The sequence below is a fragment of the Epinephelus fuscoguttatus genome, linkage group LG10 (assembly GCF_011397635.1).
Source record: "Epinephelus fuscoguttatus linkage group LG10, E.fuscoguttatus.final_Chr_v1".
NCBI lineage: Eukaryota > Metazoa > Chordata > Actinopteri > Perciformes > Serranidae > Epinephelus > Epinephelus fuscoguttatus.
The window spans coordinates 2384167-2411515 of record NC_064761.1 but is presented as its reverse complement, the minus strand read 5'-3'; the positions used below and the strand labels follow the sequence as shown (position 1 = coordinate 2411515).

Genomic DNA, 27349 nt, shown 5'->3' with positions numbered 1-27349 from the left:
CTGCACCAAATACGCATACAAAATCCAGCAGGAGGGGAAATATACAATCCACGGCTGCAAATTGTCATTGTGCCCAGAAAAGTTGAGTGGGAAACAGGCAAATTTGGGTGTCTAAGTGAACGGAAACCACAGGAGGATGGGTCCTGTAACTTAGAGTACAACCCTTATAGAGAAAAGAAATACAAAACTGCTATAACAGTAGGGAAAATAGTGGTGTTAATACGCACAACAGAAACAGACGAACAACCAGAAATCCCAAGAGCTAGTACAGTAAAACAAGGCTTCATGGGAGCCAACCAGGGAAAAATGAAAGGAGGGGTTTTGACCCCGATACAAATGGTAATGAAACAACACCCAAGTCGAGCAAAGCGCATTCAGCGCTGTGTGACCAAATGGCACAAAAGAACATCAGGGAAGAATCGTTGGCCTATGGATGGTACCTTCAATTTGGCATGCTGTGACGAAGTAGAGTCAGAATTAAGACACACTGAAGCTCGAGACACCAAGGCAAGCTACAAACTAAAAAACAAGAGAGCCAAAGAAAGAGAAGTGCTAGGATGGTTTAGACAAACTGGAACAAGAATAATGCACCAGACACAGGAAGAAGTAACGCCCACAGCACCACCCCCACCCATACCACCACCGCCCCCATACCTACAGGAGCCAACACAGCCAGCAATGGGACAGTACGCACTGAGAGGCTCAAAAGCTACGGAAATGGACGGCCAATTAGAAGGGAGATTCACGGTGACCCTGACAAAAAATAATAAGCAGAGACTCAATAGCAAGGGGCTACAGGGGCCAAGGAAGAAATTAAAACTGGAAGCAGAACCTCTCTCAGAAACAGAGAGCACTGATGGGTCAACAAGTGATGAGAGGGATGGAGAGCTCACTGAGAGTGAAACTGAACAACCTCCAATGATATACAAACATCGTAGTAGGAGGAGCAGTGACTGCACCGGAACTACAGCCAGAGATCCGACAGACAGCGCCAGTAATGAAGACTCTTGCTTCACGGAAGAACAACCACCACCTGCAGAAAGCAAAGAAAGAGGGAGGCAGAAGCAGGTGAAAAACAGAAGCAAAGCTCACCATAAAAGCTGTTCGCGCCTCTCCACGGAGAGACCTGGCTCCCCTGCAATAGAATTGCGTAAGAGAAAAGGACAAATTGAAGAATTGAAACCCAGGCCCAGGAGTGCCTTTGGTTACGAGCACCGGCAACAGATGTTGGAATGGGAGACAAAGAACTGCCAGATGTGCGAGGAAGAAGAACGCCGAAGGTCAACTACCATTGACCCACCAATGGAAAGTGAGCCACACAATGAAAGTGACCACAGTCTCCAAGGACACACCCCTAGAGGCGCGTCACTGATCGACACCCGAGGACAGGAGCTGCTTAAAGAGCTGGAAGGGATCAGCCGGAGAACTGAAGGCAGGCTGCAGCAAATGAGTCAACTATTGGACACAATACAAGAACAGCAGTTAAAAGAAGAGGGTCTCCAGAAGGAGCCAGAGGAGCCTCAAGCCAGCCCTACCACAGAGCACATCACCTTGACACTCCAAGGTACAATGAAAACAAACAAAACACAGCCCAAAGAGGTACAGGACACCAACAGACGACCAACAACAGACAACAGAGCTCAGAGTCAAGGAGGCATGAAATTGAGAGGAGGAAAAGTCCTCGGAGGGACTGAAGATCTCTTATATCTGTTTGATGAGGAAGGTAACAGAACCACCATGTGTCCCCTTACAACACAACCTAGTGGACAAAGGCAGTACGAGCCCTGGCCTTTCATGGACATGATAGGCCTGGCTGAGCGCCTACCAGCACTCACCGATGGCGCAGATAAATGGATAATGGCTCTAGAGGAGACAACAGCTGGAATACAGCTAGCCTTGGGAGATGTCAAAGCTCTGCTCACCTACGTGGCCAGAAAGCAAACCACCCAGGAAATATTCACAGAAGCCAATGTGGGAGCGGCTATTGGAAACAATTACAGCGACGATATGGACTTTGGGCTGTGCCGCTTCAAGGTGTGGCGCCAACTGAGAAAACACTACCCAGCAAAGAGAGACCCATCCAAGTTGGAAGGAGAGACTTTGGGAGATAATGAATGTCCCTCTAAGTTCCTACACACCTTCCAAAAGAAGTGGAAAGAAGAAACAGGAGAAGCATGGAATGCCAATAAAACCACTCAAAGTCTGTTCAAAATGATGGTTAAGAAGGCCATGCCGGAGAGTGTACAGCGACGTTTTGAAGATGTGGTAGGACTAATGAAAATGGACTGGCCACTGTTCTCGGAACACATCGTCATGTCATGTTGAACTCTATAGAAAAGACAGAAAGAAAAAGGATGAAGAAGACAAACAACTAGTCAACAAATTGACTCAGCTGCAGCTGGGAGAACTGAGCAAGCTGGTGAAAAAGGAAAAGGAGAAATCTAAAATTCAAGCTCCTGTGGTAGCAACAACTCAAGCAGCTCCTCCAACCACCCAGCCCCAAGCACCTCTGCAGCCACCCCCCACTGACCCTAATACAACAGGAAAAGACACCTCTGCCAACGCCACACATCACCATTATTATTACCAGCAAGTACCAAGAGGCGGTGGCAATCAGCGAACCCCCAGAGGGCAGGGCCATGGGGGACCTGGAGGAAATGCACAGTCTACAACCCTCAGGGGAGGATGGAAAGGGGGCCGAAACTACATACCAGGAAACCACCATGTCTTCCAGGACGCACCCAACCAGCAACCAGGCCCTCCACACGTAGGAGCAGGCTACCCAGGAGCCAACCCAGCTCCACCTGACAATCAATGCTGGGGGTGTGGTCAACCAGGTCATATACGGGCCCAATGTCCTAGTAACCCATGGGACAGTCCAGCACAGAACTGGCCCAACATGGAACAACCACACCTCTGGTAGGGGTGCCCAGAGGAGCCTGAGGGGGAACTAATGTCACCAGCTATATCGCTACAATCACATGATGAACCAATCATACCTGTTGTCATCCATGATCGAGAGTATTCATTTATGGTAGACACAAGTGCCACATATTCATGCATTGGAAAAGAAGGCTCCAGGTTCCCCCTCTCCACATCATCGATAAAAACAATAGGCTTCTCTGGGAAATCACAAGTTATACCATTGACAGAGCCCGTTCCAATGCTCATTGCAGGAAAAACCATATGTGCACCCTTACTATACTCTGCCCATACACCAGTGAATCTTTTAGGAAGAGACATTCTATGCCCGCTACGAGCAAAGATCATGTGCACCCAAGATGGACTGTATTTAGACTTCCCAGACGAACCCCCACAAAACATGATGTCACAACTTCCCCAGGGCACAACAGAAAAGCAACAAGCCCTAGCTTATTGGCTCCAGCTGACACCAACAGAGTCACACCTCAAACAGAAATGGACAGAATGGGAAACGTGGATCCGCATGCACTATGACACAGCACATACCCCCACTCTGCCACTGCACTGCACGCTCCTGTATGACAGAGATCAGACTCATGTAGATTACCAGGAATGTTGGGATGCAGGGATCAATAAAAAACCATATCTCATCACTAGTGAAGACATGTTTTTGGGGCCGGAGGGCGTGGCAGTGGCTGTCCGCCTACCGGAAGAATTATCTGGGTGGTTTCAGGTACCAAAGTCCATGCCGCATGTCACACTGTTAGTGGCAGAAGGTTATGAGTCCCATCATCTCAGTCCTATGATCAGGCGTGCACTGCAGGTGCAAGAGTGGGTGCCTACAAAGAACAAATACATTCACATTTCAAAAGACAAGCAATTTATCAGAATCTCAATCAAAGAAGGTGATGAGACCGTAGCAGACAAGGTAGTGGTAGATGGAGAAACACCCACACAAATGGCAGTCGCCACTGAACATGAGGACATGCTAAACCAAGTTCCACCACAGTTGTGGACAGCACACAAGACTGATGTAGGTTTGATAAAATCAGCGCAACCAGTTCACATTAAGCTAAAACCACACGTTAACTTACCATATCAGAAACAGTACCCTCTCAAGCAGCATGCGATTGAGTATCAGACCAACAATTCAAGGCTTGGTTGAAGCAGGAGTTTTGGTTAAAACTAAGAGCCCCTGTAACACACCCATTTTTCCCATCAAGAAACCAAATTCAACAGACTACCGTTTAGTCCACGACCTAAGAGCTGTTAATGCGGTAGTAGACGGGAAAGTGCCACTCGTTCCAGACCCACACACTCTGCTTTCAAACATACCACCAGAAACCAGTGGTATACAGTAATTGATTTGTGTTCAGCCTTTTTCAGTGTACCACTACATCCAGACTCTCAATATTTGTTCGCCTTCACGTATGAGGGCCAGCAATTTACATACAGGCGCCTCCAACAAGGGTTCTCGGATTCACCGTCCATTTTTAACCGAGTGTTAACACAAGACTTAGCACATTTGAACGCACAGTGTTGCAGTACGTGGACGATCTGCTTATTTGCAGCCCCACAAAAGAACAATGTGAAAGAGACTCCATTGCCGTGCTCACAGCCTTAGCAGAAGGAGGACACAAAGTCAGTAAAGCTAAACTACAGTTCTGCCAACAGTCAGTAGAGTACTTGGGGAGAAGACTCTGTGGGGACAAAAGGTGTATTGCACCCTCTCAGTTAGAGGCAGTGATCAAGGCCCCTCAACCGCAAACGGTGGGCCAAATGCTATCTTTTCTGGGCATGACAGGCTACAGCAGGCCTTGGATCTGTGACTATGCTATAAAAACTGCACCCCTCAGGGCTATGATAAGAGCAGCAGGACAAACAAACAACACGGCACAGTTAACATGGAAAGAGGAAGCGGAAGGTGCGTTCCACGCCCTGAAAATAGACATGCAGTCCGCTCCGGCTTTAGGGACACCAAATTATGCTAAACCTTTTCATCTCTATGTTGCAGAAAAATCAGGCTTTGCATGTGCCGTCCTGATGCAAGACACACCCACAGGTAAACAGCCATTGGCATATTATAGTACTAAACTGGATAACATCGAGGCTGGCCTGCCACCCTGCTATCGGGGCCTGGCAGCCGCTGTTTTTGCCTTCCAGAAAGCCTCATAGCTGACCATGGGACATCCTGTGACGCTGTACACTTCCCACCAAATTCATGCACTTCTGACCAGTCCACGATTCGTCTTAACACAAGCCAGACGCACGGGCTATGAGGTAATCCTATCAGCCCCTGAACTCAATATTCAGCGCTGCACCGTCATTAATCCCGCCACTAAACTGATTTTACCAACAGAAGGTACTCCACACGACTGCATTCATGACACAGAGAAGTTTATGCGGGCCAGAGAAGATTTGCATAATCAGTCAATTCCTGCTGACCTCACATTGTTCGTGGATGGCTCACGTTTTCGTGACGCCGCTGGTAGCCATGCAGGCTACGGGATTGTTCAGCTCAAAAATGATGACCACACCTTTGACACATTACAGGCACGTAAGCTTGCTCAGCCCTGCTCAGCCCAACTCGCAGAGATAAAAGCATTGACAGAAGCATGTAAATTAACTGAAGGAAAATCGCTAAATGTCTACACCAGGGGTCTCAAACTCCCGGCCCGGGGGCCACTTCCGGCCCGCGACCCCCCTACATCCGGCCCGCACCTTGATATAAAAAGTACATGCAATTTGGCCCTTCAAGTTTATTTTTATTTATTTGTTTTCCACAATTACAAGAAAAATTAAATAAAAAAATCTAATAAATAAATAAATAAATAAATAAGTAAATCCAAAATTATTTCATGGGAAGTGCTGACGACATGAAAAAGAAGCGCAGAAGAAGAAAAGGTAAATAGAGGAGAAGAAGAAGCTAAGATGTCGCTCTCCAAACCTAAGAGAAAAGTGGATGACGAACACAGACAATTCCAAGAAAGATGGACATTACAGTATTTTTTTGTTGAGTTCGGTGGAAACGCCATCTGCCTAATATGTAAAGAGAAACTTGCCGTTCTTAAGGAATATAATCTCAAGCGACATTACACGACTAAACACGGAGAGCAGTATGAGAAATACAGCGGAGATGACAGGAACAGGCGAGCTGAGCAGCTACAAAGAGGACTGTTATCCCAGCAAGAACTTTTCACCAAAGCTGCAAAGGACAGCGATGCTGCAGTCCAGGCAAGTTATGTGGTCAGCGACTTAATCGCCAAGGCGGGAAAGCCATTTACTGAGGGGGCCGTTTCTGAAGGACTGCATGCTACGAGTTGCTGATATTCTGTGTCCCGAAAAGAAAAGCCTGTTTAACAACATTTCGCTGTCGGCAAACACTGTGGCAGAGCGGATTGATGGACTTTCTAATAATATCTGTGAACAGTTACGGGAGAAAGCAAAACGCTTTCACTGCATTCTCTGTGGCGCTTGATGAGAGCACTGATGCAACTGACAATGCTCAGCTTGCAATTTTCATCAGGGGTGTGGATGACAAGTTTGAGGTGACAGAAGAGTTGCTGAGTGTGTGTCCGATGCATGGCCACACTAAAGCGCAAGATATATTTCAGAAACTGTGTGATGCGATGGAGCGGATTGGTCTGCCATGGAACAGACTGGTGGGCATTACAACTGACGGTGCGCCGTCCATGACCGGAAAAAAAAACGGACTGGTTGTGCTGGTTCAGAGAAAGTTAGCGGAGGAAAATTCAGACCCGGCGATCGCTCTGCACTGCATTATACACCAACACGCACTGTGCAGCAAACACTTGAAATGTGAACATGTCATGTCTGTCATCCTGAAATGTGAATTACATCAGGTCCAGAGGATTACAGCACCGCCAGTTCCGGGCTTTTTTGGAAGAAATCGAAGCATCGTATGGTGATGTACTGTATTTTACTGAAGTGCGCTGGCTGAGCAGAGGCAATGTGCTGAAGAGATTTTTTGAGTTGAGAGCTGAAATAAAGACATTCATGGAAGATGGCAGACTGGATGTTCCTGAACTAGATGATCCAAAATGGATAATGGATTTGGCATTCCTTGTGGATATAACACAACAACTAAACATCCTGAACTTAAAGCTGCAGGGTCCTGGTCAGCTCATCACAACAGCCTATGAGAGTGTGAAGGCCTTCTCCACCAAACTGAGACTGTGGAAAACTCAACTGTCTGCAAAAAACCTCTGCCATTTTGCTGCATGCAGGTCTTTGGCAGAAGAGGGAACACTCTTCAGTCCTGATGAATATGTCTCTGCTATTGAAAACCTGCAGCAAGAGTTTGATGAGCGATTTGCTGATTTCAAGGCTCACCGTGACACTTTCCAGCTGTTTGCAGACCCCTTTTCAGCTGATGTGGAGAGTGTCCCCAGCATGTTGCAAACTGAACTCATTGACTTACAGTGCAACAGTGAACTGAAAACTAAATTCAGAGAGGCACAGGGAAAAGCAGACAAGACTGGAGAGTTCCTCAGACAGCTGCCTCCTTCATTCCCAGAGCTGTCCAGAGTTTTCAGTCGGGTTATCTGCCTTTTTGGGAGCACATATATGTGCGAGAAACTGTTCTCTACAATGAACTTTAACAAAAGCAAGTACAGGACAAGGCTTACAGATGCTCATCTTGAAGCTGTACTCAGAGTTTCAACTGCAACATCCATCAGAGTAAATACAGCTCAGCTATGTGGACAGAAGCGCTGCCAGGTATCTGGCAAGAAATAAAGCACAAGTGGACTCAGAAGCAAAGTTTCTGTTGAGTGAAATGTTAAAATAGGTTATTCAAGCTAAAAAATTGCACTAACTGTTAAAATGTGCATACAAAGTTAGAGTTATTTTTGTGTTGTTATTTAATATGAAGACAATATGAACAGAGGTGCTGTCAGTTCATGAAATGCTTTCATAAGTTATTTAAGAATGAGGCCAAAAACATTTGCACTTACTGTGAATTTAATAGTTTTGCAATACAGTATTTGAAAAGAAACTCCGTTTTCAGAAATATTTGTGAGTTTTTTATTTTTTTGATACTCGTCTCAAACACTGAAGTGGCCCCCCACTGAGATGACAATGCCAGCAGTGGCCCCCAGCTCATTTGAGTTTGAGACCCCTGGTCTACACGGACTCAGCATATGCCTATGGCGTGTGCCATGTTCACGCTAACATTTGGAAACAAAGAGGATTCCGCAGAGCTGATGGCACCCCTGTAACTCATGGAGCTGCCATCCTCGACCTGTTAGAAGCCATGTTGCTTCCCACAGCCCTAGCTGTCATCAAATGTCCAGCCCACCAAAAGACCGACACATTGATAGCTACAGGCAATAACCTTGCAGATGAAGCAGCCAAACAAGCAGCGATAGGGGCAGCAATGGCACCCATATTAACCATACAAGATTGTGAACCACTCACATCCTTGCCCTCACTTATAGCCACTCAAGATAGAGTAGTTGAGGCCAAGAAACGTTTATGGGTAAAACGTGGTGCTATTAAGAATATGCAAACGGGCCCAATACGGGGTCCATTGTATGGAGTTTGGCTAGATGCTCATGGCCGCTTTGTACTACCAACCTTACTACTAAGACATGCAATAATTTGGGCGCATGGTAGTGACCATTGCGCAAGGGGGGAGATCCTAAGGAAACTGCAAGCAGTATGGTGGTCGCCATTCATGGCAGCCACAGTGGACAGAGTACTAAATGAATGTGACGTTTGCGCAGAATATAACATCAGGAAAGTTTTTTCGGCCCCATTGGCACACATACCACCCCCAGACGCACCATTCAGACACCTCACTGTTGGACTACATAGACATGGGACCGCAGTCAAGAGTAAGGGGACTGACATATGTCTTAGTGGTCATATGTGGATATAGTAGATGGGTGGAGGCAAAAGCCACTGCAAAATCAGACCACAATACAGTCGCAAAATTTTTGTGTCAGGAAGTCTTCCCGAGATTTGGAATGCCAGATATCATATCATCAGACAACGGCAGCCACTTTGTGTCCAATGTCATACAAGAGACACTAAAGCAATTGGGAATCAAACAAAAATTTGGCTGCGTTTACCATCCCCAATCACAGGGAGCGGTAGAAAGGGCAAATGGCATCTTGAAAACCAAAATAGCCAAGATAGTGGCAGACAGCAGAAACAAGCTTAACTGGGTGGATGCTTTACCACTTGCACTAATGTCAATGCGCTCACAAGCCAGCCGAGTCACACATCTAACGCCGCATGAAATGCTTACGGGCCGGCCCATGCCGCTACCATACTTAAGAGGTCCCCATGAGGGACCGTCCCTGGAACAGTTGCAAGGCGAAATGTTTTATTTATATACTTACGAAGTCTAACTCGTATCCACAGGGCTGTGTTCCAGCAGGTGAAAGGTGCCACAGAGGACAGAAGGGTCGACATCCCTGTAGACCTCCAGAGAATACAGCCTGGAGAACAGGTGTACGTCAAGGTGTTCAAAAGGAAGTGGGACCAACCGCGAAGGGAAGGTCAATACAAGGTCATATTAGCTACACCAACTGCCTTGAAAGTCGAAGGTAAGGACGTTTGGTTCCATCTTAACCACTGCTGCAGAGCTAACACCTCAGAGAGACCACCTGTTCCCCGACCTAGAGCCAGACAAAGGGCAGTAACTCCAGAGCCACAAGGGGACAGCGAAGCCGCCCCAAGGGCAGTAAGCGATCAACAAGAAGGGGATGGCGACGCCTCCCCACAGGAACAGGGGACAAGAAGGTCTGCACGCGTGGCACAGAGACGCAGGGCAGAGAGAGCCCAGAGTGACAGCAGCGGGTCGTTACCAGGAAGGGTATCAACAGGAGCAGAGAGCCTCTCAGAGGAAGGCTCCTCATCCCCAGGGACTGACAGCCAACCTCAATCTCATGAGTCATCACCTACTAGTGATAGGGCAGATCATGAGGGGACAAGTACAGAGAGAAAGGTGGCAGCAGAGGCAGAAGGACAGGAGGGAGTGGGAGCAGAGACAGAGGAAGAAGAAAGAGAGGAAAGCCTTAGCTCAGAAACAGGCGGAGCTAGAGACCCAGAGAGGTCAGGCTCAAGCTCAGACTCAGATTCAGATTCAAGAGACACAGACACGAGAGACTCAGACCCTGGAGAGGGAACAGCCCCCCGGCAGACCTCAGGGTCCAGTCAGCATGCAACAAGGAGCTAAAGTAGGAACAATAGCTGTAATATTACTAACCCTATTGCTCATTGCAACAAGAGTACACCAGAGTGAGGGAGCAGCACAGGGTAAGGAAGGCCAGAAAGAGAAAGGCGAGTGCTTGCTGGTGCTAGGAGCCTTGGCTGCAAAACAGGGAAAGATACCTTACAGGATAATGATACAACTAACCTACTACAAGTCACATGCTTACGATGATGTATTGGTGGAGGGCCCAGGAGACATTAGACTGCATGGACGATCCACAGGATCACGCTGTAGCGTGGAAGGAATGGTGACAGCAAGAGTTTGGTGTAATATGAGAGGTTGTACTAATATGGAAGTAGGGTTCACTATATCCCTGAAAGTGGCACGACAATGGCTTCAATTAAACCCCAGATCCCCAAGGAAACCTAGAGATGCGCTAGTGCAATGGGTAGAGTTAATAAGAACCACCACTTGGGAGTCCAATGCCTTCTATCAATGGCTGGAATACTCTGCTAAACAGGTAACCAATATTACGTGTATAGCATGCCACAGGAGGAGGGGCCTACCCAGGGTTAGGCCTCTCCCCGACATAGATAATTGCTGGAAGCAGGATAAATGTTTTGCTGCATGTGTCATGTGGATGGCAGTGGGCAGAGAGAGATGGACCAACACAACTGCAATTTGTCCAGAAAATCTCAAAAACGCCTCTGATCAGTTCCAGCAAGAGTTTCAGGTACCTCCAGTAGTACATCTGACACCAGACCTCATATTCCCATTTTGCGTGGCACGGGGAAACAAGATAGAACATTGGCTAAACAATGCCACCCTTACTAACACTACCCAGGAGGCGGAGAGGCTGATCCGATGTAGGTATGAAAAGACTATAGGAAATATGTCCTCGTCAGCAGGTACACTGCAGCTCTCAGAGGTGCAGAAGGTATGCAATACAACTCAAGAAGCCAAAATCCAATGCCACCAGGTGGTCAATGGAGGTAATGATTCCATAGTGCTAGGCCAAAATTATAATGATACCACCTGGATTTGGGTATTAAATTTGACCAATGGTACCGCTCCACTGGCGGACATATTTTGGATGTGTGAAGGTGATCTTCAGGTGAAAGCAGTACTGCCAGCCAATTGGACGGGACTCTGCGCCCCAGTAATGTTAACAGGGCCAATTACGATACTCAGTTTAACTAACAGCACCCCAGCGAGACGCCGCAGGTCATCTGAAACTCAGGAACGTTCCTGGGAGGAGGATACTAATGTATACATTACATGGGACCAGGTACCACAAGGAGTCCCCAGGGACCAACAGGCTATAGCAGATGAATGGATAGAGTCGGGCAGAGTTTTGGGGTCCAGGCCAATGTGGGGAACCATAACAAATGCTCAATATATAGCCCGTAATAGCAGTTGGGTAAATTATTTGTGGTATAACCAACAAAGATTTGTGAATTGGACCATAAGAGCCCTAGAAGGAGTAAATGAGCAATTACATGCCACATCCCTAATGACGGTGCAGAACAGACTTGTCATTGAGACCCTACTAGCCCACGATCAAGGGGTCTGCGATATAATAGGGGAACATTGTTGTACTGTCATTCCTATGCACACGGGGGAGGGCAGTAATTTGACCAAAGCCTTGGAAGGCATGCGTACCTTACGAGATCAACATGTGCAGCACTCAAACTGGAACACCAGGATCCCCTCAATGTGGGACTGGTTAGCAACATTATCCCCTGAAAGGGTATTAAAAATGATGGGAGTGTTGTTGGGAATTGTTGTGTTGGCCCTTCTCACGATAGCCTGCTGTGTTCTTCCCCTGGTACGGCTTGTAATCAAGTGGACAATGACAAGTGTTACAGGACAATTTGTCGTAATAGACCAAGGGCCACGGCCCACTGGCGCTGAATCATACGAAGACATGACTGGTTCCCAAAGACAGCTCCTTAAAAAACAAGAGCAGGGCACAGGTAAAAAGTGTAGAAATCAGTATGAGGTAATGCTACAAAACAGGGCATTGGGAACTGCTCAACATAATCAGAAATCCAAGCCAGCAGAAGAAGTGTATGACGAAATTGCGTAAGAAGACCCTGATACCTTTGCTGTCACCAGACCATTACTATTACTCACCAACACTCAAGCTTTATAATTACTAATATACTAATCCTGCTTGCATGGCCTATGTGTGAAGTAAGCCTAAGAGCTCATAGGGAAAGGAAAAAAAATTATAGGGAGAGTACACTAAAATGTCCTATGCACCTTTAAGATAAAAACAGAATATGGCTGAGTTTTGGAGAGCACCACATCCGTACCAGCAGAACCAGGGAGACCAGCCTGTGTTCTGGCACCAGCAGCAGGGACCAAGTGTGATGAGACCCCCTTACCCTCCACTCCACCCCGGGACCAGCCTTCCACCACCGACCCATCCCCCTGAGTTGTCACTGGACGAGCTCTACAATCAACTCCGCACCCCACAGCCAGCGATCCAGACACTGAACCACCCTCCATCGACCAGCCTGATCCGCTATCTACTGTCCCGCCCAAACCCAGAACCAGTTGCAGGCCCAAGCTACGCGGGTACCTACCCAGAATCACTCAACCCAGCTGCTAAAACCTCCATCCAGGGAGGTCAGACCCAGATGGGTCCTGGGCAAGAAGCCGATTGGCCTGTTCTTACCCCAGATTGGACTATAGTTACTCCAGGCCCACATTACCCCCCCCCCGCACCAGATGCCGGACTCAGTACAGCCCCAGACACCCACGCCCTCCACCTTACAAGCACCGCCCCAAGATGGACCCCCTCAACCCGAAGGTCATAAAGATATGTTGCCAGTATGTTCCCCTGCTTCATCCGCAACGACAAAGGGCAGTGCTGATCATTCACCTGGTTATTCACCAACCACCCCACCGCCTGTTGAGCCGTGTCAGGCTAGCCCACCACCGCGGAATGTGGGTCACCTGAGCGTGCACGAGCTAACACCAGCAACCCGCACTCTCCTAGAGAAGGAGTACAATGTGGATCCAGATGCAGTGGAAATCTGCCTCCGATGTCTGCCAGATGGACCACCAGTAACAGCACAACATCTGGAACTGACGGACGAGCTGCGTGACCAGCTTCATCTTGTTCCGGCGGTGCCTTTTCGCCGGCTGGTGCGCAGCTTTCCCCTCAACCTGCGGAAGAGGCTTCGCAGAGTCCGCCACGGCACCTACGCGATTAGGAGGGGAGAGAATAAGGGAATGCATAAGGCACACATACGCCAACTTGAGCAGCAGGTGCTGGATCTGCGTGGCCAGGTCCGTGAACTGACTCAGGCCAGAGACACCTTGCAGCAGCGACTTAATGTTTATGAGGCCACACAAGAAGAGGTCGACGCGCTAAAGGATCAGCTGGCAACATACCGGCGCTTGCGGATGCCAGCCTGCGGGGCCGAGGGACTGTAAGGGGACAATGTTAACAGCCACGGTAGCTATAAATCCTGCCAACTGTAACCTCTATATGTGAAATTATAGTACTAACTGTAGTCATAATCACTGTATAACAAATGTCATTCTATACCCTCATGCCACAAGATGACAGTACTAAGCTAGCTCTTATTCTCTGTGACTCGTGTGATATATGTGTGATATCTACTAATAATCTACTGATGTAATCACTGGAAAATGAAATTATGTATGGTGCTAACAAATCTTAAGTCCCAAAGGGGGGATATATATATTTTTTCACCCCTTTTTCTGTGATTTAAAAGTGTTGTGTGGGACTATGGAGCCCCAAAGGGGGGAATGTAGTGTAAAAGTCAAAAACCCTCATCTAGTGTTAGACTATATAGGTTGGATAAGATACAAATAGCTATATAACCATGTTTGTGTGTAGTCTGTTACAAAAACTAATACAGCATTTATGTAATATGTAATATAACGGTGTGAACTCTTAGTGACACCTCAGTTGTGAACTCTTATTGACATATATAACCTATCACGCTCTGTGTAATGATAAGCACATGCACTCACATGACATGCACTCACATGATATTATGAACTTACAGGGAACTTCCTATAATTCACCATACACTGTGTAGTGATATAATGTAGTAACCTACACTCACATGATGTTGTGAACTTACGGTGACACTCATACAAGTCACCACGTGCTGTGTGATGAAAATAGCACACTCATTTGATTGTACTGCCTAATGCACTTAAGAGTTTATATTACATGGGAGAAATCACACACACACTCAAATGACTGTATTGCTTAATGTGTACGTAATGGTTCATATCACACGGGAGCACGAGGGATTGTAGCATGTGAGTCCTCAGAGATCACGTTTTTAAAAAAATAGAGTGGGAGCAGGTCCGGAAATACTGGTGGCAGATTCCAGTTTGAGCCAGAAACAAAGGCAAAGTCTGCTACCAGTAAAAACGGACCGAGATGGGAAGGACTACAGAAATGGGTGGAGATCTCTTCGACCTCCACCAGCATATAAGCCAGAGCGCTGAAAGCAGGTGTTCAGTCGTCCTCCGGAGGCTGACTCATGAGTTTGACTGTGTTGTTGCCTGTGAACACAATAAACTCGATTGCACCAGATTCTGCCTATCTCCAGTGTTTTTCTGAGTACCTGCCAGCCGAACCTAAGATACTGAATTGAAAACAGGAGACATTTTAGGAGGAACAAGGAGGGCAAGGTCGGGAGCCGTCAGGCCCAATTCCAGGCACCAATTTTTATCACTTCACCTTCTCTATCCGTTCTGTGTGTGATTACATCCCCTGGAAATCTATGAAAACAAATAGCAACACCAGCAGACCTGTTGCTTCCATGGCTGAACAATATTCGATCACCCCACATATTAGTCCAAAAGTTCACATCTGCATCGGAAGAATGAGTTTCCTGTAATAGTATACAATGTGCTTTCCGCCCTTTGCAAAACAAAAATAGAGATTTTCTTTTAACCAAGTCTTTCAGACCCCTCACATTTAACGAAGCAAATGAAATAGTGCACTTGAACATTCAGTCAAAATAAAATTAACAAATTTAACAATAACACTCAGTGTTTACAAGTATAGAGCTGAACTTACTCTTTTTAATAAGCAACTGTGTCCCGTATTACCATCTTTCACTCATATTGTGTATTCTTGTAACAAAGTCTGCATTTTGTCAGCCAATTTTTCGACCCTCAATGTATCCTTGTGGCCCATGGTAGTAGGCTCGTTTTCCTTCCCAACGAGCCTGTTCAATCTGCGGCCACAACTTTTTCCTTGCCTCTCTGTCTTCCAGTGGCATCATCTCCGCAAAGCGGACGCCTCTCTCTTTGCACACCGGGGAATCCTTGCTTCTGCACCAGATCTCTTCTTTGACCAGCCTCCGTACGAACAGCACAACCAGTGGTCTGCTGCGGTTGTTTTCCTTCTTTCCAACCCTGTGTACGACGTTGACAGCTTCTTCTAGCTGGCACATTTCTAAGTTTGGAGCAATTTTCCTGAAGAGCTGTATGGTGTCAGCTCGGACGTTCTCGTCAGATTTTTTCTCCAAACCTTTCAGCTACAGGCACCACCGCATCTTGTATCTTTCCTGTTCTTTAATTCTCTCTTTTAGTTCATCATTTTCACGTTTGAGGAGTTGGTGTTGTTTTTCCAGTTCAGTTACTTTTTCCTTGCATTCCTTAACTTCTTCAGCATTAAACTGCACTGCTTTGGTCAATGCAGCTAACATGCAGCTAGTTTGTTTAACCTGTTCTTTTGGCTCGTCAAAGTTTTTTTTCCATACCTTGAATGGCTTCTAGTATGGTGAGGTTGAAGACCTCCGTCTCGCTTTTGCTTTTCTTGCCGGATAGAGGCTTGCTCGGGGTCGGTGGGGCGGACCCAGCGTCTTTTCGTTTGGCTTGTTTAACCAAGCTAGCCTCCATAGCATAGTCGTGGTCGCAGGCCTGCTCCGCATTAGTCGACATTACCTCCGGTTCGCTCGGCATTTGGGTCTTCACAGCGTTTCCACCAGGTATTATCAATTTAGCAGGCTTCAGTACATTATTCGGATTCATTTCAAGCTTCTGAGAGTATTTTTAGAAAAGCTTTGGGACTAAATTGTTGCAGCCTCCGAGTCGAGTTGCCATTCAACACGCCATCTTGCCGGAAGCATATGTCTATGTTCTATCCACCTTATTTTTCACGGAAACACGGAGGCAAAACAGAACGCAGCCAGCTTCCGTTTTTTTTGTGCGACACTTCCGGTCCAGCACTCTTACCACTGTGTAAATGGGAATCGCCTTGTTTTTTACCTTGCTGAGTTTAGCTATATATATGTATATATCACATTTTTCATGTCACTATATCACCGTTTAGACTAATCTGATGTTTGTAAAGTCTATAAACACAATGACTGAAAAAGCATTAGTATTTTCTCTGTGTGCAGCTATCGTAGATTAGCTGGGCTAACCGTAAGCTGTTAGCCGTTAGCCGTGTCTGTAATAACTCACTAAACTCACAAAGTGGCCCGTGAAAAAAAATATTTTCTCCAGCGGATGTCTTAGTTACAACATGATTGAGCTAACTGGAGTAGTTTCATGTCATATCCGACAACAGGAGGCTTTTAACGGATGATGATGTTAGCTGATGATGTATGATAGCTTTGCTGCTAGTGTTAACGTTAGCTGTCCCTGTCAGCTGCAGCCACTGATGCTTTCTAGACATCGTGATTTCCCAAAACTGAATAAATACCACACATAGCAACACAAAACTGCTTTGCTAGCTCACTAATGTTGTAACGGCTGGATGGTTGATGCGTACATGCTGATTCAGGTGCTATCAGAGCCGATCCATGCATCACTATGGTTTAATAATCAACTCAGTCAATTAAAACAACCCGTCCTGTGTTAGGAGTGTATGTCGCTGACAGAAAGAAAGAAAGAAAAGGGGAAAAAAAGATAGAAAAGCAGCATACACCTCACATATTTATTTCTCACAGTTGCGCACACGTTTGGCTGGCATGCAGAAGCACCGTCTGTGTGTCGAGGGTGCAAGCCGCAGCTTCAGCTGCTCAGGTAGAGAGGCTTAGCCCGGTGTGTTTTTTCGCTGATTCGGTTCTGCAGGTTCTCTGCTGGTACACTGGAGATGGGGATCAAGCAGTTTGTCTCACTTGGGATAGATTGTGCTTTTTTGGTTCATAGTTTATGATTGATGTGCGATTTATTCGCGTTTAGAGGGAATACATTTCCGTTATAACGGAAACGTGGGCACAGTTATCTATACAAAATACACAGACTAACTAACTGATTGGCTAACATAAACAACTGAAAATTGAAAAAAAATTAGCTTGCACCGTTAGCTCCGGTAAGGGAAAGCATGAGGGAAAGCGGCTGACCGGAAGTCATGCACAAAAAAAGGGAAGTTGATCACTATTTACTTCCGTGTTTGAAAATAAGGTGGATTGGTTTGGTGATTTTGACAGGGTTGTTACACGAAAAAATCCAAGCGCAGGGCAGAAATCTGAGATCAGAAATTCCACAAGCGCAGAGAAACAGTTTGAGCGCGAGGAGAAAAGCCGAAGCTCGAGCTGTGCAAGCAACATGATATCTGAGTGCGTGCAACATGGTATCTGAGTGCAAGCACACAGTTTGAGCAGAAACAGAGTGGATCCAAGCGCAAGCAGAGGCTATTTGAGTGTGAGGGCAGGGTTTTTGAATGTGAAATCAATAAATAATGCTCTCAAACTGATAGACCACTCTCTTGAATAAAGATAGGGATAAAGCTCCATACAGAATGATGGATGATGAAACCGAAACTTTAAAAAGTAACGCAGATAATGGTGGAGCTTACTACGGTGTTGATTAAACTTGCCTTGGGTTGTTTAATACCGGGTCTCGGTACCGATCCCTGCCCAGGCGTTTCATGAAGTCTCCTGGTTGGCCGGTGATAGATTGGTGTCAAACTGTCGTTACAGCCCGTCTGAGCGGTTCATGCCAGGCTCGAATCAAAGCCCCCCACTGGTGATGTGCACATCGTCTCATTTGATGTTGCCCAATAAGACTCCAGAATGTCATCGCATTATTTTTTTCTCAATAGACTCAATAGACTCAAAGCCGTGTTGACACGAAAGAGCCAGAGGAGAAAACCACAAAATCACCTGGGGCAGTGCGGGCGGGGCATCAAGGCCACTGTGGCCTTAGGGCAGATATTTTTTTCAAGGGCACAGGGCCAAACTGGGAGGCCAGGAGAGCCATGGCCCTCATGAAATTCCTGCCCTGCTCCCACCTATTGCCCCCCATTGCCAAAACATGTTTTGTGAGGTCACAGTGACCTTGAACTTCCACCATTAAATTCTAATCAGTTCATTTGGGAGTACAAGTGAATGTTTCCACCAAATTTAAAGCCACAGTGTGTGTAGGAATTTCTCCCATCTAAAGTTGAAATTGTATATTGCATTCAAACGGATAGCGCACTCTAGCACCTCACTTTTTCAAACCCGTATTGCAACAACGGCAGCTGCTGTGTACCAAAAAGCTATGATAATATTGATGAAACCATGTCATCCGATACTTCATGGAGTATTCATTCAGGCTCCTACACAGACACAGACACACACAGACAAGTTGACACACCCCCTCCTCACCATGTGATTGCATAGGCCTGGCCTGCCTGTTGGGAAAAAAATGACAGATAGGCCAGCAGGCCAATCACAGCGTCCCTTTTTAAAATCTTTCACCTTCAGCAGCTCCTTCCACCTGGGAAAAGCTACCCCAATGTTGACCCTCATTTTTTGAATTCGCCGGTCATGTTGCCTTTTTGATTCCCTTTTGCGCTTTCTTGGCAATGCGGATTCCGTCGCCCCTGATGTAGAACACATATGCATGATCCTGCATTATGTTCAAAGAGTGGGACTTTGTTATGCTGCAGTAGTGTAGGCTTTCAAATTTGCCAGGGTGGTAGTGAAGTGCCTCTTGCTGCTCTCCTTTGGCTTTTCAGTTACGCAGTGATGGCCTGGCTGTCAACGAAAACACCGAAGGTGGGGCTATTCCCTGGTAGTGCTATATGTCCCTTGCTGGCGGATGTATTTTCAAGATGGCGAAACGTTATCAAAACCCCAAAACTACTTTAAAACAAATCCAAAATTCTCCTTTTACGAGAATAAGTCAAATTATTGGTGGAGGTAATAATACACCAATGATGACATATTTATGAATGTGGACATTGATTTTTGCCAATAAACAACTGAAAACGCTACACAATGTCCCTTTAAAGAAATTACCTAATGGTGTTCTTGAGATATCATGTTCACCAGAATAAGACGGATGCAAGGCCACAGTGATCTTTGACCTATGGTCACCAAAATCTTATCAGTTCAGCATAGAGTCCAAGCAGACATTTGTATAAATTTGAAGAAATTCCCCAAAGACATTCTTAAAATATTGCGTTCACAAGAATGGAATGGACAGACAACCAAAAGCATAACGCCTCCAGCCACGGCTATCACCCATGCTTAGGAATACCAAAACATTGTAAGGAGGGAAGGTTTTTAATGAACATATCTGCAAAGTTGAAGACCTTCAGACTGAATGTATCGGCAAAATGCTCTCTGACAATGTTTTTATTTGTTTTCCTAAAATATCTGCTCAAAGAAACTTTAGTATTATAAACACTTTCATGGTTGTGTGGGGCAACTCAAGGTCTTTGGTAAAAGGTCTGGAAAGATGGTGATCTTGTTTAAAGTGGCTATAACAGATATTTTTTATAATGATATACCGAATGACAATGTAAAAACAATATAATGATGTGAGAGGGGTTCCTTATAGTGATGAATTTACAGAGAATAATCTACAGAATTTGCAGCCTCCCTCAGCTTTATATAGGTAGTTTTAGCTTATTGTTCAGCTGTCTGGCACACAACTTTACTGTTTGCTTCACTCTCACTGCTCTTGTAGTGTCCTTTTTGGCTGCTGCAGCAGCTGCTTTCAGTGAAAAAGCTCCAAGAACCCACTGTACACCACCTGCTCAGCACCAAACAGCAAATACTGTTGGAGACTGGTAAACACAGTGGAGCATTTAGCAGCTTTAGAGACAGATCTTTCCCAAAGAAACAGAACACAAAGTTAAAAGAGAGTTGGACTTACTCATCAGGTGGACACAATCCCCATTCCAAATGAATGATAATGTTGCTCTGTGTGTACTGGATGTTTGACACATTGATCATGTCAGCTAATAAGGTGTCTGTGTTGTTTACTGTGTTGTTTGTTCTATGGCCTAAAAGAGTTTGTTGTGGCAAGATCAATATTGAAGTCAACACCAACTTGAAGCACCTGACAAGCCGTATATATATTTTATGATAAATAACCATTATAATATTCAATCCCAACCACCATTATTTCCTAACCTCAACCAAAGTTTAGTATCTCTTATCCTAACCTCACATGGAACATTAGATGCAGCTGGTGTCACAGTCACAGGTGTTGCACTTCTTACTCTAACAGTCCATCCACGTTTCTGTGCGGACAATCCAGGCAGCAATTATGTTCCTCCAAAACTTTTTTCATCATTTGTTTCTGTTACACTATACCGTGGACCAAACTGTTGGTAAATTGGGATTTTTTTATTAGGAGCCATCCTCTGAGGACCATGAATATCAAAAATAAAGTTAATTTAGACAAAAACAGTGGATAGACAGACGATGTAATTTTGGCAAGTACGACATACGGCTGGATCAACATGTCACATTGCATTCATGTAACACCATTGCAATCAACCAAACACAGCCCCCTGACATCATCAGTGTGCTGCTTCTTTGCTTCTTTCAAAATTCCTTTGGGCTTCTTTAGAGCTAAGCTAGTTTTCCAAATTAAATTCAGTGCAATTTAACAAAATCCTCAGTAACACTGAACAAAATGAGCTACTGCAGGGTTAGTGAGTTAGGTTGCTCAGTAGACAGGCTATGCTTACAAGTAAGCTTGCCAGTGGGCTAGAATATTAGCAAGTTTATGTAGGCAATGCTTACAACTAGGGATGCACGATAACTATCGGGCCCATAACAGGAAATTATTACATCATTCCGATAAGTCTGATATCATGACGAATAGCCCCACTAACATATATAATTTTGTCAGCACGGCAGTGCCCCGCTCCCACTATGAGACCTGAATGGCCTGCAGTGAATGCTGCGTTCAAGTGACGTCGCCATAATCAGAAAAACTCTTTCTGACTGGGAAAATTCAAGAATACCCCCTCATGTCGGAAAACAACTCGTTAACTTGGTCATAATTTCACACAGACGAGCACACTCTATCTCTCTCACACACACACACACACACACACACACACACACACACACAGACGTGCACACTATCTCTCTCACACGCACACACAGACATGCACACTCTCTCTCACACTAGTGTTGCACAGTATACTGGTACCAACAGTAGACCGCAGCACTACAAGGTTCTGTGCTCGGACCAATCCTATTCACTCTATACATGCTTCCCTTACGTAACATCATTAGAAATCACTCTGTAAATTTCCATTGTTATGTGGATGATGCACAATTGTATTTATCGATGAAGCCAGAAGGAACTGATCAATTAACTAAACTTCAAAATTGCCTTAAAGACATAAAAACCTGGATGAGCTCCAATTTCCTTATGTTAAATTCAGACAAAACTGAAGTTATTGTTCTTGGCCCCAAACAACTCAGAGACTCTTTATCTGATGACATACAGTGGTGGAAAAAAGTTTTCGGACACCCTTAAAATTTTACACAATCTCAAATATTATCATGAAATATTAGTGGAAAAATCTTTTTTGTGTTTCAAAAGGTGTGGCTGCATTAGACAGATACAAACAAATACAAATTATATTGTTTTGTTTATTGTTTACAAGAAAAACTAACAAAACTAAATTCTTGACAGTTTCAATATGTCAGTTCTCAACATTGTTGGTATCAAAGTCAACAAATAACAGAGAATGTGTTCAAAACTGAACAAAAAATAAATAAACCATCACATCATCAAATTAATATTTAGTAGTCCTGCCACTGGCACGTAGTAGAGCCCTAATCCTGGCTGGCATGTTCCCCACGAGCCTTTCACACTGTTGAGGGGTAATCTTGTCCCATTCTTCTTGAATTACTGCTTTTAATTCTTCTAAATTCTTTGGTTTATGCTTTGAAACAGACCTTTTGATAATCCACCACAGATTTTCAATGGGGCTCATGTCCGGGGATTGAGCTGGCCACTCTAAGACCTGGATACTGTGCTCCTGCAGCCAAGTTCTACTGGCCTTGGATGTGCGGCAAGGGGCATTATCTTGTTGAAACATCCAGTTTTTACCTCGACGGAACAGTGCACGCGCAGAAGGGAGCATGTGGGTTTCAAGAATGGTACAATACTTGGTAGAGTTCAATGTGCCATCACAGACAGTGAGATGACCAACACCAGCAGCACTCATGCATCCCCAAACCATGATACTACCTCCACCATGCTTGACAGTAGGTACTGTACATGCTGGAGATAATGCTTCGCCTGGCCTTCTGCGTACCCTCACATTAGTAGGAGGAAGATAAAGCTGGAAACTGGACTCATCTGACCAGAAAATCTTCTTCCAATTCCTGGCTGTCCAGTTCTTGTGTGCCTGGGCCCAACGACGCCGGGCTAACCTCTGTCTCTCATTGATCAGGGGCTTCTTGATAGCCTTGTAGGACCTTAAGCCATGATCTAAAAGTCGGCCATGTACAGCGTGGGTAGAACACTGGACACCAGTTTGGTTTGGCCACTGCTGCTGAAGCTCCTGTGATATCATTCGGCGGTTTTGTCTGCACATGCGGATCAGGATGCAGTCATTTCTTGCTGAAGAAACCCTTGGACGCCCAGATCTTGGTTTGTCTTCCAAGCTGTTGGTTCGTCTGTATTTCTGCAGAGTGTATCCAACTGCTGAAGGACTGCATCTGCACTTCCTGGCTATCTGGCGGCAGCTGTACCCTTCCTGGCGGCAGCTGTACCCTTCCTGGCTGAGAATCTTTATCTTCAGGCGTGTTTCCTGTGTTAGGTTCCTTGTTTTAGCCATTTTTGTGTCTGAAGAACTTTCAAATGTGCTGGCTAGACACGAAGCTTGGCAACAAAAATTGTGTCTTTTAATAAAAAGAACGACCTTCATCACTGGTACCAAAATGACCCAATACTCAAAATTTCTTACGTATTTTTATGGAACCAATCAATTTTAAGTTTTTAATGGCTTTTTTAGGATTTATTTAGTATTTTGGCTGTGACTGTACTAAAAGAAATTGCACTTGAAGACCTAAGAGTGATTCTTAATTCAATATTTCACAAATGCATGGGGTGTCCAAAAACTTTTTTACACCACTGTAGTTTCTCTGGATGGCATTGCTCTGGCCTCCAGCAATACTGTAAGAAACCTCAGAGTAATATTTGATCAAGATTTGTCTTTTTACTCCCATTTCAAACATACTTCACAGACTGCGTTTTTTCATCTGCGTAATATTGCGAAAATTAGGCCTATCCTGACCCGAAAAGATGCAGAAAAATTGGTCCACACTTCTGTTACCTCTAGGCTGGATTACTGTAATTCCCTATTATCAGGTAGCTCTAATAAGTCTTTAAAAACTCTCCAGCTAATTCAAAACACAGTGGCAAGTGTACTAACAGGAACTAAGAGGCGAGAACACATTTCTCCTGTTTTAGCTTCTCTGCACTGGCTCCCTGTAAAATCCAGAATTGAATTTAAAATCCTACTGTTAACTTATAAAGCTCTAAATGGTCAGGCTCCGTCATATCTTAGAGAGCTCACAGTGCCTTATTATCCCACCAGAACACTGCGCTCTGAGAACGCAGGGTTACTCGTGGTCCCTAAAGTTACCAAAAGTAGATCAGGAGCCAGAGCCTTCAGCTATCAGGTTCCTCTCCTGTGGAATCATCTTCCTGTTGCGGTCCGGGAGGCAGACACCATCTCCACATTTAAGACTAGACTTAAGACTTTCCTCTTTGATAAAGCTTATAGTTAGGGCTGGCTCAGGCTTGTCTTGTACCTAGTTAGGCTGACTTAGGCCTAGTCTGCCGGGGGACCTCCTGTAATACACCAGACACCTTCTCACCTTCTCTCTCTCTCTCTCTCTCTCTCTCTCTCTCGCTAACACTCATGTCCTGTTACTGTATCTTGCTAACTCGGCCATACTGCATGTCACTAACTCGGCGTCTTCTCCGGAGCCTTTGTGCTCCACTGTCTCGCAGGTTAACTTATATTGCAGCGGTGCCTGCATCGTGTGATGTGTGTGGTTGTGCTGCTGCTGTGGTCCTGCCAGATGCCTCCTGCTGCTGCTGTTATCATTAGTCATACTTCTACTGTTCTACTGTTACACATATGATTATTGTCACATATGTATACTATCAGATATTAATATATACTTTCAATGTATTGTACCACAATAGCCGTAATTTTTATTATAATATTATTACTTTAATTAATATTGTTGTAAGCTACTGTCATTACTGTCTATCCTGCATCTCTCTCTGTCTCTGTCTCTCTTTCTGTCTTATTGTGTCACACGGATTACTGTTAATTTATTACGTTGATCTGTTCTGTACAACATCTATTGCATGACTGTCTGTCCTGGAAGAGGGATCCCTCCTCAGTTGCTTTTCCTGAGGTTTCTAGCATTTTTTTCCCCCGTTAAAGGTTTTTTTAGGGGAGTTTTTCCTTATCCGTTGTGAGGGTCCTAAGGACAGAGGGATGTCGTATGCTGCAAAACCGTGTGAGGCAAATTGTGATTTGTGATATTTGGCTTTATAACTAAAATTGACTGATTGATTGATTGATTGAAGATCAACATAAACAAACTATCCATTGTCAACATGACGACGATGGTCCTGGATCAGCCCCACAACTGCGATCTTGCAAAAAAAAAAAAAAATTAACAAACTAACTCCCTAATATTCTAGTCTATTGCCAAATTTACTCATTAGCATAGCCTACCTATTTAGCAAGCTTACTCACTAACCCTGCAGCAACTTATGAGGATTTTGTTCAGTGTTTCTGAGGATTTTGTTAAATTATACTAACTTCAATTTGGAAAACTAGCTTAGCTCTAAAGAAGCCCAAAGGAATTTTGAAAGAAGCACACGAGCAGCAAACTGATGACGTCAGAGGACTGTTTGGTTGATTGTGACGTTGTGCATGGACAGACAGCTGTGCTGAGATCACCACCACCATCAAACTTTATGAAAACTTCAAAATTTCTGTGGTATCCACTAATTCATAATCCAAAGTGTGTGTAAGTGTGTTGCTCCCTCACCCTTGGTATCATTGAGAGGGTCCATGTGTCGGTAGATGTAGCCCTCCAGGTAGGTGTGAAAGCGCGGTGTGGGGGGGAAGAAGGCCAGACAAATGGCCATCAGTTCCCAGCCTCGCTCCAGGCTGTCGTAGCGGAAGTTCTCGGTGGTTTGACGACACAGCTGGATGTAGAGCTCATCCCGCAGACCCTGGTTACTCCAACCACGTACCACCACCTGACAGAGACAGGCAGAGGGCCCAGGGAGTCTGTCTGTTAGTATCTGTCTCCTTATGAATAAAAGGTCATGACTTCAGTTGTTAATCAAACTTAATCACCATTCTGGAGGCTGTGGTTTGTGCTGCTGTTGAAATGTATTGTATTATAATGAGATGTTTCTAACATTTTGTCCAACTTATTCATATCAATGAGGGTAGAATAAATATCAGTAACACTTCTTATCAGTGATTGTTTTACTAATTCACACTCAGAAAGGTTGCTGAGGCTTGTTTTACATGGGAACCATTTCAGACTCACTAGCATCTGACACAACAGATTCACTTGTATTTTAATTTTAAGTCCAGCTGTCTACAAAGGCTGCGTAACAACTACGCTTTACACACACAACCCTCCACCTACAGGGTATTTACGCTTTCTCTTTTATTTTGCACGTTACTATGGTGATTGTGTTTAGCTCTGAGCACTGCCAAAATGTGTGTGAAACGGATGGATGGATGGAGGGATGGATGGATGGGTGGGTGGGTGGACGTATGTATGGATGGATGAATGAATGGACGAATGAATGGATGGATGGATGGATGGATAAATGATGCATAGATGGATGGATGGATCGATGAGTGGGTGGGTTGGTGAATGCATTAACAGCTGCTGCAACCATCAGCCTCTCAAACTATATTTTGTTTCTAACACTGCTACCATTTTCCAGAGGAACAATATGTATATTAATATTCATGACGAGGTTTGCATTGACCATTTATAGATAATTGTGGCATTGTGGTGGGCAGAACATGAGGCTCTGTGCATGCAAGCATTGTCAAGTTGATTGTGATTTATACAGTACAGGCCAAAAGTTTGGACACACCTTCTCATTCAATGCGTTTTCTTTATTTTCATGACTATTTACATTGTAGATTCTCACTGAAGGCATCAAAACTATGAATGAACACATGTGGAGTTATGTACTTAACAAAAAAAGGTGAAATAACTGAAAACATGTTTTATATTCTAGTTTCTTCAAAATAGCCACCCTTTGCTCTGATTACTGCTTTGCACACTCTTGGCATTCTCTCGATGAGCTTCAAGAGGTTGTCACCTGAAATGGTTTTCCAACAGTCTTGAAGGAGTTCCCAGAGGTGTTTAGCACTTGTTGGCCCCTTTGCCTTCACTCTGCGGTCCAGCTCACCCCAAACCATCTCGATTGGGTTCAGGTCCGGTGACTGTGGAGGCCAGGTCATCTGCTGCAGCACTCCATCACTCTCCTTCTTGGTCAAATAGCCCTTACACAGCCTGGAGGTGTGTTTGGGGTCATTGTCCTGTTGAAAAATAAATGATCGTCCAACTAAACGCACACCGGATGGGATGGCATGTCGCTGCAGGATGCTGTGGTAGCCATGCTGGTTCAGTGTGCCTTCAATTTTGAATAAATCCCCAACAGTGTCACCAGCAAAACCCCCCCACACCATCACACCTCCTCCTCCATGCTTCACAGTGGGAACCAGGCATGTGGAATCCATCCGTTCACCTTTTCTGCGTCTCACAAAGACACGGCGGTTGGAACCAAAGATCTCAAATTTGGACTCATCAGACCAAAGCACAGATTTCCACTGGTCTAATGTCCATTCCTTGTGTTTCTTGGCCCAAACAAATCTCTTCTGCTTGTTGCCTCCTTAGCAGTGGTTTCCTAGCAGCTATTTGACCATGAAGGCCTGATTCGCAGTCTCCTCTTAACAGTTGTTCTAGAGAT

At 45.1% G+C, this 27349-nt stretch overlaps 1 protein-coding gene across 1 annotated transcript in view; it reads right to left on the bottom strand.

Annotated features, from left to right (window-relative positions):
• The window catches only part of arhgap39 (Rho GTPase activating protein 39), a 271265-nt gene that overhangs the window by 33717 nt on the left and 210199 nt on the right, over positions 1-27349 (bottom strand). The window contains exon 6 of the mRNA XM_049588027.1: positions 25390-25603. Coding sequence (XP_049443984.1) covers positions 25390-25603 — 214 coding nt within the window. The remainder of the gene's footprint in view (positions 1-25389; positions 25604-27349) is intronic.